We start from the raw sequence: 15,251 nt of genomic DNA on the forward strand, positions 1-15,251 counted from the left end.
AGAACAGATGGAAGCCCGCATGTAGGATGAATGTTCATGCTTCACCGAGATACCCCAAGGCGACAATGGATTAATGTTAGATTATTAACGAACATTCTGAAGTGTTATCTAATTAAGACGCGTCTGCTATAGGGGTACTAGTATACAATTCTGATTTGAATGTCTACCTAGCACTAGCCTTTACAGCCGACTTGATAAGAATCGATTACGTAAACTAAGCGCTGACCGTATCATCTTTGACCAGCCTGGCTTAATCGATCATTGCTGTTAATCTAATCGAGCAATGGGCTGGCCTATACAGGCGCGAATCATCCAAGCACGTGCGTTCATCCCCGCTTGACGGCGAATGGACTTGCCCGGCACGCGTACAGGTAAAAAGGCTGTTTTCTCGGTGTAAGTACGGATACCTCCAGTGCCTTCGGTGTGGTGCATATCGTGTACGGATTCTTTAGCCTACAGACAAAATGGTGAGTACTTTTAACTATTATTATCCATGAACGCTTTTTATTAGTTTATATTATATTGCTAACACCTATATATTAATTCTCATTATAAGTTATATTTGATACATAAACATGTACGCGGTTTTTCGGTAATGTAGGTAATTCTTCAGTTTATGTCGTTCTCTTATTTTCATGCACTAGTATGGCATGTTGAGTTAGAAAAGCGATCATGTGCAAAAGGCGTTGCATTATGTTGCTTAATTGAATTTTATACTTGCATATCATATATATAATATTGCGTTCATCCTCTTAAAGCTATATGCACAACACCTACAACAATTTGTTAAAGAAAGATTTATGTTAATTCACTGGTCGTTCAGTAAAGTGGATACTATAGAAAATTATTATTAAAGCTTGTCAGTTTGTTAATACACAACGAGCCACCACGTATAAAATTCGCTTGTAAATATTTTAGATAATAGTTATTGAATTAATACTTAGTGTGCTATGCGTGATGTGCTCGATTTGCTAAACGTTATTGATAAGAGATCGAGAGATAATTATACTAGAATTACACAACAATTTAACCTAGCTGCATATCGGTATGCGTTTATTTTGTTAGTTGTAGAGTCTGTTTCTCACGATTTGCTTCTTCTAGACACGAGTGTCGAATATATGAATACACATGTATGCAACCTATTATCTTCACACTTCGTAGCCTTAGCAACTACATACTGGTATGGTACCTGTAACCGATTAATAATTGTGCACACCTGGCTTCTTTCAGAGCGGCCTTTCTGAAGGAGAAATTGAAGGTAAGAAACTGAGTGGTTCCCGGACCTTTTAATGACTAACCCACTAATGTGTTTTCGTATATTAACCCATTTATGCCTAGCGTCTAGAAAAAAAGCCTTGGCAAACAGCGTAGACCCAGATGAGACGCCGCATGATGCGGCGTCTCATCAGGGTCTGCGCTGTTTGTTTAAAGGAATTTATGTAAGAAATATTCTAAATGTAGAAATAAATATACTAGATATCCCTAATTTTGGAAATAAATTGATCCAATTTAGAAGGATGGGAGAGTCCACTAGGAATAAATGGGTTAAGAAGTAAAATTAAAATTTAAGGAACTGCGACGTTAAAAGGTTTTAAGAATTAAGTTCAGTCAGCGTTAACAACCCCACTACCACAACAACGATTATTGGAACAATAACAATAACAAATCAACAACATTAACAACAACAACAGCCCTAACAATACCAACATGACTTATTGCTACAACACTTTAATAATTATCAGCGCTACTTTTTGGATTATTGACGCAAAGCGGCAATAATACACAGTAGCCAATCTTCAGCCTAATTTGCATATTACTGCAAACTTCGGAGCACTTCTGTCTACGCCGCAGAACTAACTCTCTGTTAACGCAACGCAATTTGATTGGGTGTTGTGAAAATGTTAGTACATGCGCATTGCTAGTATTCTCTATATAACGATAAAAGCCGTTACCGAGAAAAAGTATCCGAATGTACAATACTCGATTCACACAGGCGATATTTTAGATTGTATGTTTCCCTTTAACTCTTTCCTATTGAAGCTGGTCCGAGACTAGTAACACACTAAACATCGCAGTGGCGAAGACAGGGTTCAGAAACTTGAATGTTTTTCTAAATGAACTTAGTTTCCTTTTGAATCAGGGCCACGTTGTGAGATTTCATGTCAATAATCCACCAGTACTTTCAGTGCTTTGATTATCCTAAGCGCATTGCCTTAGTAAAAGTTTCTTAACGGTTGGCATTTAATTAGATGTCTATATTTCGAGGATAGAATGTATGCGTATATGAAAATAGTCCACCGATCATGATACCGACTTTCCATGGCGTTGGTCCTTACTTCGGAAAAGAAGTTGGAACAAGAACACCTGATATACACAATTGACTGACGCAGTTCGTGTAAACAATTCAGAGTAGAAGCGTGCCAGGTTTTCTGCAGCGTTTATGGTTATAGTCTGCGAAATGCGTTTGTACTTACATTAGTAGTACGTTCTGACCGTTCCATCTGCGCAGAGTTTAGGCTCTTTTTGGGATGGGTGGGGAGTGGGGCTGGTAGGGCTGGCACGTGAGTGGGTGGGGAAAACTGATTTTAAATGACATACATGAGGCGATTTATCATTGTTTGGTTGAACGCGTGTATTGCTTTGATTATCGGTATTTATCTGTGTATATAATCAAAGAAATCCATTGTTCTTGAATTGTATGGTAAATAGCAAGTATATTTTCAAAATTCAATACACTTACAAAAACATTAATAAATTGACATGTATACTGCTATTTGTGCATTTCGAACGTCTTATCTATTGTAATAAATGGTACAATCATATTCTTCTATAAAATTATACAATAAATGGATTACTTGTTGATAAAAACAAGTAATAAGCAATCTGGTGGACCGTTCTTCTAAATGTTTCCATGCGATATACATACCACACGATCAGAAAAGATACTTGGCATGTAAGCACGCATAACTCGTACGTCGATTGCTGACATGTGTAGCTGACCTTAATTACCTTCCCTGGCACTCAGACAAAATGCTTTCGCCGAGGCTTTCCAAGAAACCGCCTGTATTTGCATATACAACATTTAGACACATAAACGATAGCTTTCTTCTACGGATTCTCCATTATGCGTATTGCGAAGGCCGTGCGAAATAAGTATTCGTTTGCCAGCTTTGCATGTAACGTCGCTTATTAACTCAATACTAGCTAAGAATTCGTCGTTTTGATAATTCTACGTGTTTTGTTATTACAGTGGAAGGCGTTATACGAATACCGTTAAAGCATAATGTTATTATTGCATCTTTCTTACGGTTCTAAGCAACGGTATATTAATATTAGTTTATTTTGTATCCCAAAGTTTCCCCGACTTTTACAATTGATTCTCCTGAGGTTTACATGCGTCAAATTCCGATGGCGAATACTATACTTAATGTATTTTATTTTTAATGTAAACATACTAGAAATTGTCAAAAATACCCGCAAACATTGGTTATGTAACATTGTATTGTGTTCATTCCTGCAATGTTTGAAATTTATTTTGTGTTGCTAAGGTGGTCAAAGACAAACAATAGCCAATCATTTACGTATAACAACTTATTAAAATCTAAATCTCTTAAAAGAACAAACAGGTGGACGTTTTATGTTAAAATTGTAATCATCGCTCTGTTTAAACGACATTTGTGATATGGCAGTCTACATTTCAGACCTTTACACTAATGTGTCACACGTTATATTTAAATATTTTAAATTGGGTAATCGATAAAAGTATTTCCTAATAAAATTTCTCGTTTCTTTCAAACACTGTCTATTTATTCTGCCATGAAACAAGACTCTTACATGTATACATGATGCGAGCTTTTTTACGAGAAATGTTGTAGATGTATACAATATTAATCATATTCGTGCAGAGGCAAGGAAACGCACACACGCGCGTCTCTTTCCACCAATTTTACCTGTATCGTAACTATGGAAACTCATATATATTTGTTTGCCCGCTAACTAGCAACACGTGCGCGCTTATTCGCACGGCACGTTAGCATCTTTCGTATTGAAACCAGACACTAGACGCCTTGTGTGCGCTCAGTCCGATAGGCAGAAGTAGAGATGACTTTCCCATGTTTGGAATCGTCAATGACGTAGGCTGCGCTTCTGCGCGTGGAATGCTTATCATTGATATTTTTAGAGTCTTTCGCGGGGGAGTGTTTTTTTTTATGCCGCTTGCGTTGCCCTAGACGAGTAATTGCTTAATGCAAACTCACTCAGTATATAATGTAGATCGTACGTACTGAGTTAATAATCTCTCATACTAATTACTGAGAACAATTGCTGATAATTATCATTGATGATTGGCATATGCGAACGCAGCATGTACAGTAACTAGTGATCAATTTACACGAAGAACACGTGCGCCCTAGTACGCATCGAACCTCATGCCAAACATTTGTATTTCTAATCAAACAGTTGCCCAGAGATATTATCTGCATTAATCAATATTATGAGATAGACATACATGTATGATACATGCATGTTACATGCATGCCTGCATAAGTTGGATCAGCCCAGACTGTACATTATGGAGTCTCGTCTCATCTTGTAGTGTGTTGAGAGCAGCAGCTTTTAAAAAAAATGAATACAACTTTGTTTTTACAATTGTTCTACACAACTTAATAGTTATTTCCTTTGCGGTCGCGACAGTTATGGTTTTAAAAACGCTCATATAAATGGAGGAACACCAGATCATCGGAAATATCAACTGAACGCCTTCTAATGAACGAAAGTCAAATAAAGAGTTATTGAATAAATATTACAAGTAATTTATCAAAGGGAATCCATTCTTGTTTTTAAATTGCATATGCCTATTGCTTAATGACAACTCCGTGATGACAAATTACATTTGCATGTTGTTATATTACAAATGCTCAACGAGGCCTTCAATCGCTCGATACATTCACAAGCAACCAAATACTGTAAATAGCTTATAAAGACAGTAATATGATTATACATTTCAGTGCTGCAAGAAGCAAACAACAAAGTTTGAAAGCACTAGTGAATGAAAAGCGCTTGTCAATTTAGCAGTCCTGTAACGTTAACGTTGCATATATTTGTCTTTACGATGCCTTTACGTACTTATAATTATGTTGCATATCCTTATATTAACGTGGTCTCTACTTATCTTAACGTTGCATTTCCTTATATTTAAAATCCTTATACACGTTCTTATCTTTATTTTGCAGATGTATCTTAACTTTGCTTTTTTATAATAACGTTGCATATATGTATGTTAACGTTGAATTTTTGTTTTTACGTTGCCTTTACAATGTGTATAGCATTTCGTTGTTTATACTTACCTTAATGTCGCCTATACTTACATGAACGTTGTTTTTCGCGTACAGATGCCCGTGAGGTGTTCGACCTGTTCGACTTCTGGGACGGTCGTGACGGTGAGGTAGACGCCTTCAAGCTAGGCGACCTCCTCCGCTGCCTTGGCCGCAACCCCACCAACGCCGTCATTTCCAAACACGGCGGCACCCAGAAGATGGGTAAGCAATTGCTGGCATCTTTTTAGCTAAACTGAGCACAAAGCTTTTGGCGAGCTTTTGTTATCGCCTTTTGTCCATCGTGCAGCGTCCGTCGTGAGTTGTCCGTCATGAGTTGTCAACATTTACCCAGTGAAACCTTTAAAGGCCACATCTCTTGTCCAAATTTCACGACATTGGTAACAACATTCTCAGAACAATTAAGTTCCTTCGGGTCTCAGATTAGCGCCTGGTGGTCCATTGCCTTTTTGTTTCTATCCCAACTTTGGAATTATCTAAAATACAGGACAATTTATGTGAACTGGGTAATTTAACGTGTCCTCCTTTGTTCTCCTAATTACCACTTGGAATTATTGTTTAGCTGTCAATACTCATGGTGAACTATTTGAGATTAAGAATGAGACTGTACTGACATGGTTCGTTCTCTTGGGGAAAAGTGTCAAGGGCGTTACTCGACGAAATTGAATAAAATTAGCCGTACAATGTATCGGGACGCGTTCTTACCTTTTGGTGTCACATCAAGTTACATCCATGCAAAATTTGCGAATTATACCCCCATAAGATATCGATCGATATCTGTAATTGTAAGAATGTCAACGTCTAGCAGGGTGGCACACAGACAATGTGTACTGCTCGTATAGTTAACTGGGTGTAGAAATTAGGGCGAAAACGTTGTACTTTATAGATTAGTTGATATAATTTAATCTTAGTGGAATACCAAATTACACTATTGACGTAATGATATTTTCATACTGATAAAAAAATCAAAATTTGTCTGGAAAAAATGCAATGTTTAATAACTTCTTGTTGCATTTTTCACCTTTTTACAGCTGGTCACATCATAAACGAGTATGTTAGCGTTAACGGTAGCAAAAAAGCCAATCGCTTCTGAAATCTCTGTTTGGCTGATAAATTGTAGAAATGGCATCTAATTTTGATGTAAATTATTTTTTAACCAGATTTTCACACTTTCGAAGCTGTCTGAGCTAACTTTCTTAATAGCATGCATTTTGGCTAAACAATTCAGATTACCGGCGCTAACCTAGAGTATTCCATGTTACTCAATACACGTACTTACAACGTTACGCCAATCTACATAACGAGCATATACTTTATTACCCGCATTACCCGCTATATTTTGTAAGGGAGACTTGATTATCCGCTAGATTTCCTAAGGGAGAGAACTCATATATTTCATGCCTGCCACTATTTTTCAGGAGAGAAATCCTACAAATTCGAAGAGTTCATTCCCCTGTACAAGGAACTGCTCCAGGAGAAAGACACCGGTACCTTCGCCGACTTCATGGAGGCCTTCAAGACTTTCGACCGCGAGGGACAGGGATTCATTTCCGGCGCCGAGCTCAGACACCTCCTTACCTCCCTTGGTAAATGGCTTTCATTTCCGTTTTTTCTTATTTTAAAAGTTATGCGGTCTTAAATGGCATGACGTATGCACAAAGGTCCCCCATTCCTTTGCTACATTTTGGCGTGTAGCAGCGGCGATAACCACGTAGCGTTCAACTTTCGAGAGGTCTTACTGATTCCGAGAAGCTATTGTCAAACCCTACCCCCCATTTGTAAACGATAGCAACTGCCATCCTTCCAGGGCAATCGAATACACCTGTGCAAAAAAGCGATACTTACGTGTATACTAACAATTGCTGTCTGATCGATTGGACAGATTTATAAAATCATGTTAATGACTAGGTTTCATTAGTAAAAGAACAGCGAACGAAATGTCTTGTAGCATTCATCTACTGTGGGGTGCATGCTACATTTGGTGTTTCTATCACTATTCACATGTATTTACGAGAACTCGTGTTACACAAGTTAAAAGCGCCTAGCTATGGGAAAACGGGGTGTAAAGCATGTGCGTTAAGTGTCGTCCCGGATTAGACTGTGCAGTCCGCACAGGCTAAACAGGGATGACACAATTGCCACCGAGACTGAATTTTCGCTTAAATGGGACTTCGTTCAAACATTTCAAGCTGAAATTGTCGTCCCTGATTAGCCTGTGCACCTTACTCACTTGCATTAAGCCCATTTACCCCAGAGCGAGGCTTTATGAACTCCATGTACATGTTTGATCTGTTTGTGCAGGCGAGAAGCTGACGGACTTGGAAGTAGACGACATCTTGAAGCACATCGACCTCACCGAGGATCTGGAAGGAAACGTGAAATACGAGGGTATGCATAGCCAGATCATTCATAACTTACGACATACTTAAGAGCCTTTAAGAGAACGTGAAATACAAGGGTACGCATTGTCAGATGTTCCATAACTTACGACATACGCAAGAGCCTTTAAGAGAACGTGAGATAAGCGGGTACGAATAGTGGGATCATTTATAACGTACGACATAATTTAGATATTTGAGAAACGTTAAATGCTATGGTAGGTAGTCAGACCATAACTTACGACACACTTGAGATCCTTTAAATTATAGGAACGTCAAGTACGGGTGTTCATGGTTAGATCATTTAAGGCAATATACTAAAGATGCGGTAAGAAACGTAAAATCCTAGGGTTCGCAGTCAGACCATAACTTAAGACATAATTAAGATTCTAGAAGAGAACGTCAAGTACGAAGGTACTTAGAAAGATCATAAGTAAAGAAATATCAAAAATATAAGAGCCTTTATGAAACGTTAAATCCATGGGTATGTGATCAGATCAAAGCTAACGACACAAATAAGATCCTTAAAGACGAGCATAATTATGTACTCAGATCAAGACGTTTGCTTATAGAGATTCTTATAACTACGTAATATTGTGGAATGCGAGAAGAATAAACAGAAAACTTAACACAATGTAATTCAATGTGGAAAAGTCAGTTATTAAAGTTTCGAAATCTTGATATTTTTCTAGTGTTTTCGCTATAATTAGACTATCTTGGTGTGGGTTCGAGTTGATTTGATATACTTGTTCTGAGCAATGCTCTAATTTGAATCCTTTTTTCTCTACATATTGATATGCTTAGCACGCTCATTTTATTATTAAGATATTCGGTTTGAATTACACAATGTTCCTTTTAGCATTGATGTCAATGTGTTGTTCTCTATTTTCAGAATGCATCAACAAAGTCATGGCCGGACCCAACTAAGTCTACAGAAAAATAACAAATTTGACTTTTAAAATACAAACAAACATCAATAATCATCTCATTGACCAATGGCTTTGAGAAAGAGTGCATTTTTAACATCTTTGATGTTATTTGATTTCATGCTCAAACATTCTTGACTTCCCCCAAACAAAGGAGCTCCTAATTTTGTAGGCAAGGAACGATTTTATAGGTCACGTGACCGCCCATGTATAACATCTTTGTGATGAGCTTTTCGAACCTCTAAAAATGTATCAACCTGATTTTTGTTTTAAATGAAGAAGAAAAAAAACACCGTAAAATCGTTCCTGCAACGAGTGATTGATATTTAAATTCAGTTTCGTATGGAGTTTTGTAATTGTATTACATACTTTGTTGATTGTTTTTATTTAATCGATTATTTATTAATATTTAAATTGCTATTTAAGAACCATCTTTAACCGGCGCCGGTTACAGATTGTCAGGTGTGATGTTAACCAAGTGGCCCCAAAAGCCACGTGGTCTCTGTCACATGATTGTCTGTCTTATCTGTGATTGGTGTAAATTTTGTCTTGCAAAACGAGGACTCGCTGTTAAAAATGATTATCCCATTTTTGTATCCTCGAAAATGTTTAAAAAGCGAAGCGAATAATATATATATATTTTCCCGAATTGAGACTTTCTTGTGTTGTATTTTATGCGTAAGCACATGGTTTAGAATAAGAGCTGTAAAGTATTATAAACAAAATGCGCTGATTTGTTTAAGAATTAATATCGATTTGGATGATGCAACATTAATGGCGATTTCATGAGAAATAATTACACATTCGCCGATGAAAGTCCTCCTACACTTACATTTTACACAGTTATGAAGAAAATCGTGGGTAAATTTAATACAGAAATATTGGCAAATACTCTTCCATTCTAATCACACCACAAATAAAATCACGTTGTTATTTCTTGAACAGACAGCTGTCACAGAAATGAACGCGTATATTTTCAGGATGTAGAAAACACTTCTCGAAGAGTTAAAACTTGCTTAGGCAGAACAATTCATTTATGTCGCTTTGGTTTCGTCCTCAAAATAAACCAAGTAGCGAAGGCAAAAAGCGCTTCATTTTTACTGTTTCTAAAACTTTCTATTAACTTCGCTATATCTCCACCACGAGTTTAGCTAATTTAAATTATACCGAACACTATAAACCGATGATTTAATGTGTTTATTTTGAAGAGTACCGTACAAAGTTTATGCTACGAATTATTCGGTGATTAACTTCGCTTCAGTTCATCGCAAAAACTGTGTACATCAGGATAAAAGTTTATAATACACAATGTATTTATAATTATTAATATTGCGAATACTTCAAGTGAGTATTGAACCGGTACTTTAGATATGTCATAAGCATGTACACGCAATATTATTAATTGTATCATTTCACTGCCTTAAATCATTTGGAGCTAGTCTAAATTATGACCAATATGTACAAAGGATGATCAAAACGTTTCGGTGGACTTTCTTCAGAACGTTTACATCTGATGTAAGATCTATCGACATTCTTTTTTAGAATGAATTAAAACTTGCTTCATAGATTTGATTCAGATATCGCAAATCTTGGATAAGTGTATTCATTTTAATCATAGAAACATTTATACAACCTAGAGCAGTTCAAATCAAAAGGATTTTTTTATAGCAACAACATCAGTGTTTATTTTTGCGATAATGGGAACCAGCATGTTTTCGCACTGGTAAAAAAGCCATGGTAAATCATTACAATAATATCGAAAACCGACCAGGCTTCGTTAATGGTTTATAATTATATCATAAGTCTTGATGTCGAGTCTAAAATCTATTAGTATGCAAACCTGCGTCCCTAATGTATGTTGTGGAACTTACACTTTCAAGTCCCACATATCTATGAGCATCTATGAGCAATTGACTGTTGAATCATGCTTTTCTGACCTTTATACAAGTACAATAATAAATTAAGCACGTTTTTGTATGATAATATTAATTTCTCTTATTGGTTCTGCAAAATACACAAATGTTCCCATTTTGCCCTTTTCCAAAGTGGTGAGGAAAATTACTTCAAAATTGCATGATGAATGACGAAGTTATAGTCTGAATAATCTGTATAAAAACTTAATACTTACTTTATATAAGCCGGTAAAATTTTTTTTTTGATCTTTAAGTGTGGCCTCGACCTTTGAGGTAGGGTACGGTTGTTACACATGACCCACAGCCTCCATATGGTGAACGTGTGTGGTCAATAAGTTTTAAAATTTTATGGTGAATAAGTAAAGCACAGTTCAGACAAGCTGATTCTTTTCATATTTAACATTTAAACTTTAAGTTCGATCTTAATCGTTGAGGTAGGAAGACGGATGTTACACAAAAATACATCGTTGGTGGGATCCATTCATAAATTGCACTATCTGGTCTGGACAACGCGCAGTGACCAGATTTGTTTTTTGGCCTAAAGTGTGACATTGACCTTTGAGGTAGGGCTTGAACACGAGTATGACAGGTAACACATCGACTCATTATGGTGGTCATTAACGGAAAGTTATTTAATTTAAAAATTGCATCATAAATGGCAACATAACAGTTCGAAAAAGCGTCTTATGGCTTAATTTAACCTTTGACTTTGAGTGTGCAATTTAAGCTTTGAGGTAGGGAGACAAGTTTTTCAAGCATCGGGGGTCTTATGGTGGTGAACACTTGTGGTAAAATGGCACGAATACTGTCAACGTATGGTCCAGAAAATCGGACGCACGAACGCATGTACCGGTAACTCGACAATTGTTAATGCTGTATCGAGGTTTCCAAAATCGGGCTCAACAAAAATCACATTTTGCGCATGTCCGTCCTATTGTGACTGCATACAGAGATGCGTTAAATTGATCATTAGTGTCTGAGATCTTGCACGGAAATGATAATTAATCAAATGGCATAAAAGAGCTAGCCTGGTGATACCGTTTGCCAGTGTAAAAAGCCTTTGTCCTTAAATATAAATTTTTTAAATAAATGAATCAAATGCACTGCATCAGATTAACGTAAATTTAGTAACCCTTTTCATGCAGAAACAAACATTAAGTTAGATTTGTTGTTGCATTTTTGCTAAGATTTCGGCTGCATTCTACACCTGGTCAGCATTCAATTTATTAGGTGTGATGATACCGTCTACCAATCTATTATTGATAACCGATCTGGATGGTTGCTAAAATAAACTTCATTTTGACTTAAGCTTAACAGACAAGAGTTAAGGTAAGATGAACAAAGTACAAAGTGATAAACATTTTAATGTATGTATGCATAATTTACGTCAACAATTTCTACTTTAATAACATATCAAAATTAGTGTATATTTTGACGTCTAAGGTAGAGAGACGGGTGTCACACGCGACACGTCGTCTTATGATGTTGGGCATTTGTGCTCACATTAAGATATGAGTGAAACAAGAAACGTCGCAAAAACGGACGAACAGACAAATGGATAGATAGACGGACAGTGTGAATGCTAAATGCGGCCTTCTTTGAATGGGCGGGGCCAAAACAATGTAATATTCAATAGCTGTCGACGTCACTCCACTGGCTTTCTGTCAATGAGCCAGTGGGTACTAGAAATATGTCTCTGAAAATGTTAATTTTAAACAAATGAAAGAACTACATGTTCTATGAAATATTACCATAGTACACTGTCTATATCTATCATTAACTGAAACAAAAGTAATCTCCGAATCCGCCGTTTGTATTTGTCCGCACCTCCCGTGAAATGTACCGGTTAAGTACATACAATACTAAACTGCAGGTCAGTTATTCAGTGCAGACTAAATTTGCTCACGGACTCTACATGATATATACGCTCTCTGATTTGCTAAAAATAGTTTTCTGTCACACATTTTTATGAACACGTCTAAAGTAGTTTTGTGATATGGGCTTAATCAAAGGTCTTTGTCTTAATAAGGGCGTGTGAATTGTTTTACTATGTAAACAAATTAAAAAGCCTTAATGTTTAGACGGTTATATATTAAGAAAAACTTATCATTACAAACATTTAGTCGAACAATTTAAAACAATACAAATCTTGTTTAGATACCACACAGTATTTCTTACACAAACAGTATTACGGGCAAAAGCCCGCGTAGCGGGCGTTGACCGTTCATACATATGGACATTTAGACAACAATAGACATAGGTATGCATCTAAAAAAAATTGCAACGCGACATAAATTTTCGCGATGCTATGTATGACCTTTAACAAATCAAAAACACTTTGACATATGCTAAATCACATGTACAAACATACCTCAGGAAAAAGTATACAAATGACATCATAATTGTGTAGCGAATCGCACTTAATATTCTTTCATTATATGTTTTTCTCCGCTAAATGAGACCGTTTCAGAAATAAGATTACACAATTATCTCCCCTGAATGCTCATCTTCTTCATGTTCTGTTTCATAGACTGGTTCACTACATATAGTGACAGTCTTAACCAAACACAATTTTGGTAAATATAACCCGTCTAAAATGTTTTACCTGAATATCCGATTTCTTTCGAATTTATTTGCTTTGATCTTATCGATATCTTATTGTCATTATTATCCTGACAATTTATTATTATCCTGACAATTCACAAACGCTTGTTAAAAAAAATGTTTTACACATTATAGTTGGCATCTATATTCTTGCAGTATTCTCGCGATATTTCAATAACGACACCCTACTGTTAACTTGTCAGAATTCGTGACGCATTCCATTCGCTCTCAGACAGCAGTTTTACGTGTGATCATGAGCAATATTCTGGTAAGTTGTGGTTGTTATCCATCAGAAATACATTTATTCACAAAATTTAACGATATTCCGATTTAACTGTTTAGTCTTTTAGCTTATTTTAAACGTATTTACACCTCGTCTGCTCGCACTTGGCCGATATCCCGAAAGATTACGTATCACTATATAAAGTTTAGGCCTAAAACCACAAAATCTAATACCGTTGGATTTTCGTACCGATTTTTTTCGTAACAAATCTTCCAGATTCGAAATGAAAAAAAAACAACAACATGACATTTAGAAATTGTCTGCATCTTTTATCAAATTTTAAGATATTTGTTGGTTTTCCTTTTTTAGAAGCTGTTTGCCAAGGCAAGAGCTGGGCCTCACACAACTCCAGCCATTCTTTTGAACAAAACTGGCAGTTTAGTTTTCAGAAATAAACAAAGGAGAGATTCCTGAACTATCGATGTTTCCAAGTTATTTGTTGTGGTGATCTTATTATTTATTGGTTCTGTTGGTTTGCTTGGATGGAACATGTGTTAACTTTTATAGAACTTTGAAAAGTCTATATCTGTCTATATATAAACAAAAACAGCAATGGCATTATCAATCAGATGTGCAAATATTGTCAAAGGGTTGTTAAATTAACAATTTGAAGGTAGTGATGATGAAGAAATATGAAGGTTCCCTTGCAAATTTAGTCTGTATATTGACAAGTGTCTGTCTGTAAATGTCAAACTAGTAATACAAAACTTACCATGTATGTAAAAGAACTAAGTAACTGTTGTGATCATTGTTAGTAAGATAGTGTTATTCTAAACAGTAGCAAATAGCTTGTTTAGTCAGTGCATAATGCCATTAATATGATTTCCTTTCTATTGTGTAAATAATAAATGTGTTGTTACTTGTTGTTCCATGAAAAATGATTTATGCGCTAGTACAAAATCAGCATTGTTATCCCCACGCTTTTCGGAGAAAAAGTGGGGATATTGGGGTTATCTTCCGTCTGTCTGTCCGTCCTGGCCACTATCTCCTCCTACACTATTAGCACAAGAACCTTGAAACTTACACACATGGTAGCTATGTGCATATGTGCGAGCGTGGACTATTTGGAATTTTGATCTGACCCCTTTGTCAAAAGTTATGGGGGTTGGGGTGGGGGCCGGGTCAGAGATTTTCTTTCATTTTTGTATGTTATTTTACATTAAATTCTTCAGTTCTACACCGATTTACTTCAAATTGTCTTTTGATATTGAACATCTCTTATGACAATACAGTCAATCTCAACTATGCATGGCCCCATTACCAATCCTGGGGCGTCCGCCCACGTAGACCACGCCCACCCAAAATTGCCTTTTACTATAATTTATGTATAATTTCTTCATTTCTACACCGATTTACTTCAAATTGATATTGAACATCTCTTATGATCATACGGTCAATCTCAAATATGCAAGACCCCATTACCAACCCTGGGGCGACCCGCCCACATAGACCACACCAACCCAAAATTGCCTTTTACTATAATTTCTTCATTTCTACACCGATTCACTTCAAATTGACACTGAACCTCTCTTATGACAATACGGTAAATCTCAACTATGCATGGCCCCATAACCAACCCTGGGGCGCCCCGCCCACATAGACTACACCCATCCAAAATTGCATTTTACTATAATTTCTTCATTTCTATACCGATTCACTTCAAATTGATACTGAACCTCTCTTATGACAATACGGTCAATCTCTACTCACCATGGCCCCATTTATGCCAACCCTGGAACGCCCCGCCCACATAGGCCACACCCACCCCAAATTGTCTTTTACTATAATTTCTTCATTTCTACACCGATTCACTT

At 36.5% G+C, this 15,251-nt stretch overlaps 1 protein-coding gene across 1 annotated transcript; it reads left to right on the forward strand.

Annotated features, from left to right (window-relative positions):
- The first annotated feature begins 339 nt into the window (after nucleotides 1-339).
- LOC127835386 (myosin essential light chain, striated adductor muscle-like) lies at nucleotides 340-9,286 on the forward strand. Its single transcript, XM_052361784.1, has 6 exons — nucleotides 340-467; nucleotides 1,231-1,258; nucleotides 5,391-5,537; nucleotides 6,752-6,919; nucleotides 7,635-7,721; nucleotides 8,604-9,286. The coding sequence occupies exons 1-6, from the start codon at nucleotides 465-467 to the stop codon at nucleotides 8,636-8,638; spliced, it is 468 nt and encodes a 155-aa protein (XP_052217744.1). The 5' UTR covers nucleotides 340-464; the 3' UTR covers nucleotides 8,639-9,286.
- Nucleotides 9,287-15,251: the final 5,965 nt, after the last annotated feature.

The sequence above is a fragment of the Dreissena polymorpha genome, chromosome 6 (assembly GCF_020536995.1).
Source record: "Dreissena polymorpha isolate Duluth1 chromosome 6, UMN_Dpol_1.0, whole genome shotgun sequence".
In the NCBI taxonomy this organism is placed as follows: domain Eukaryota; kingdom Metazoa; phylum Mollusca; class Bivalvia; order Myida; family Dreissenidae; genus Dreissena; species Dreissena polymorpha.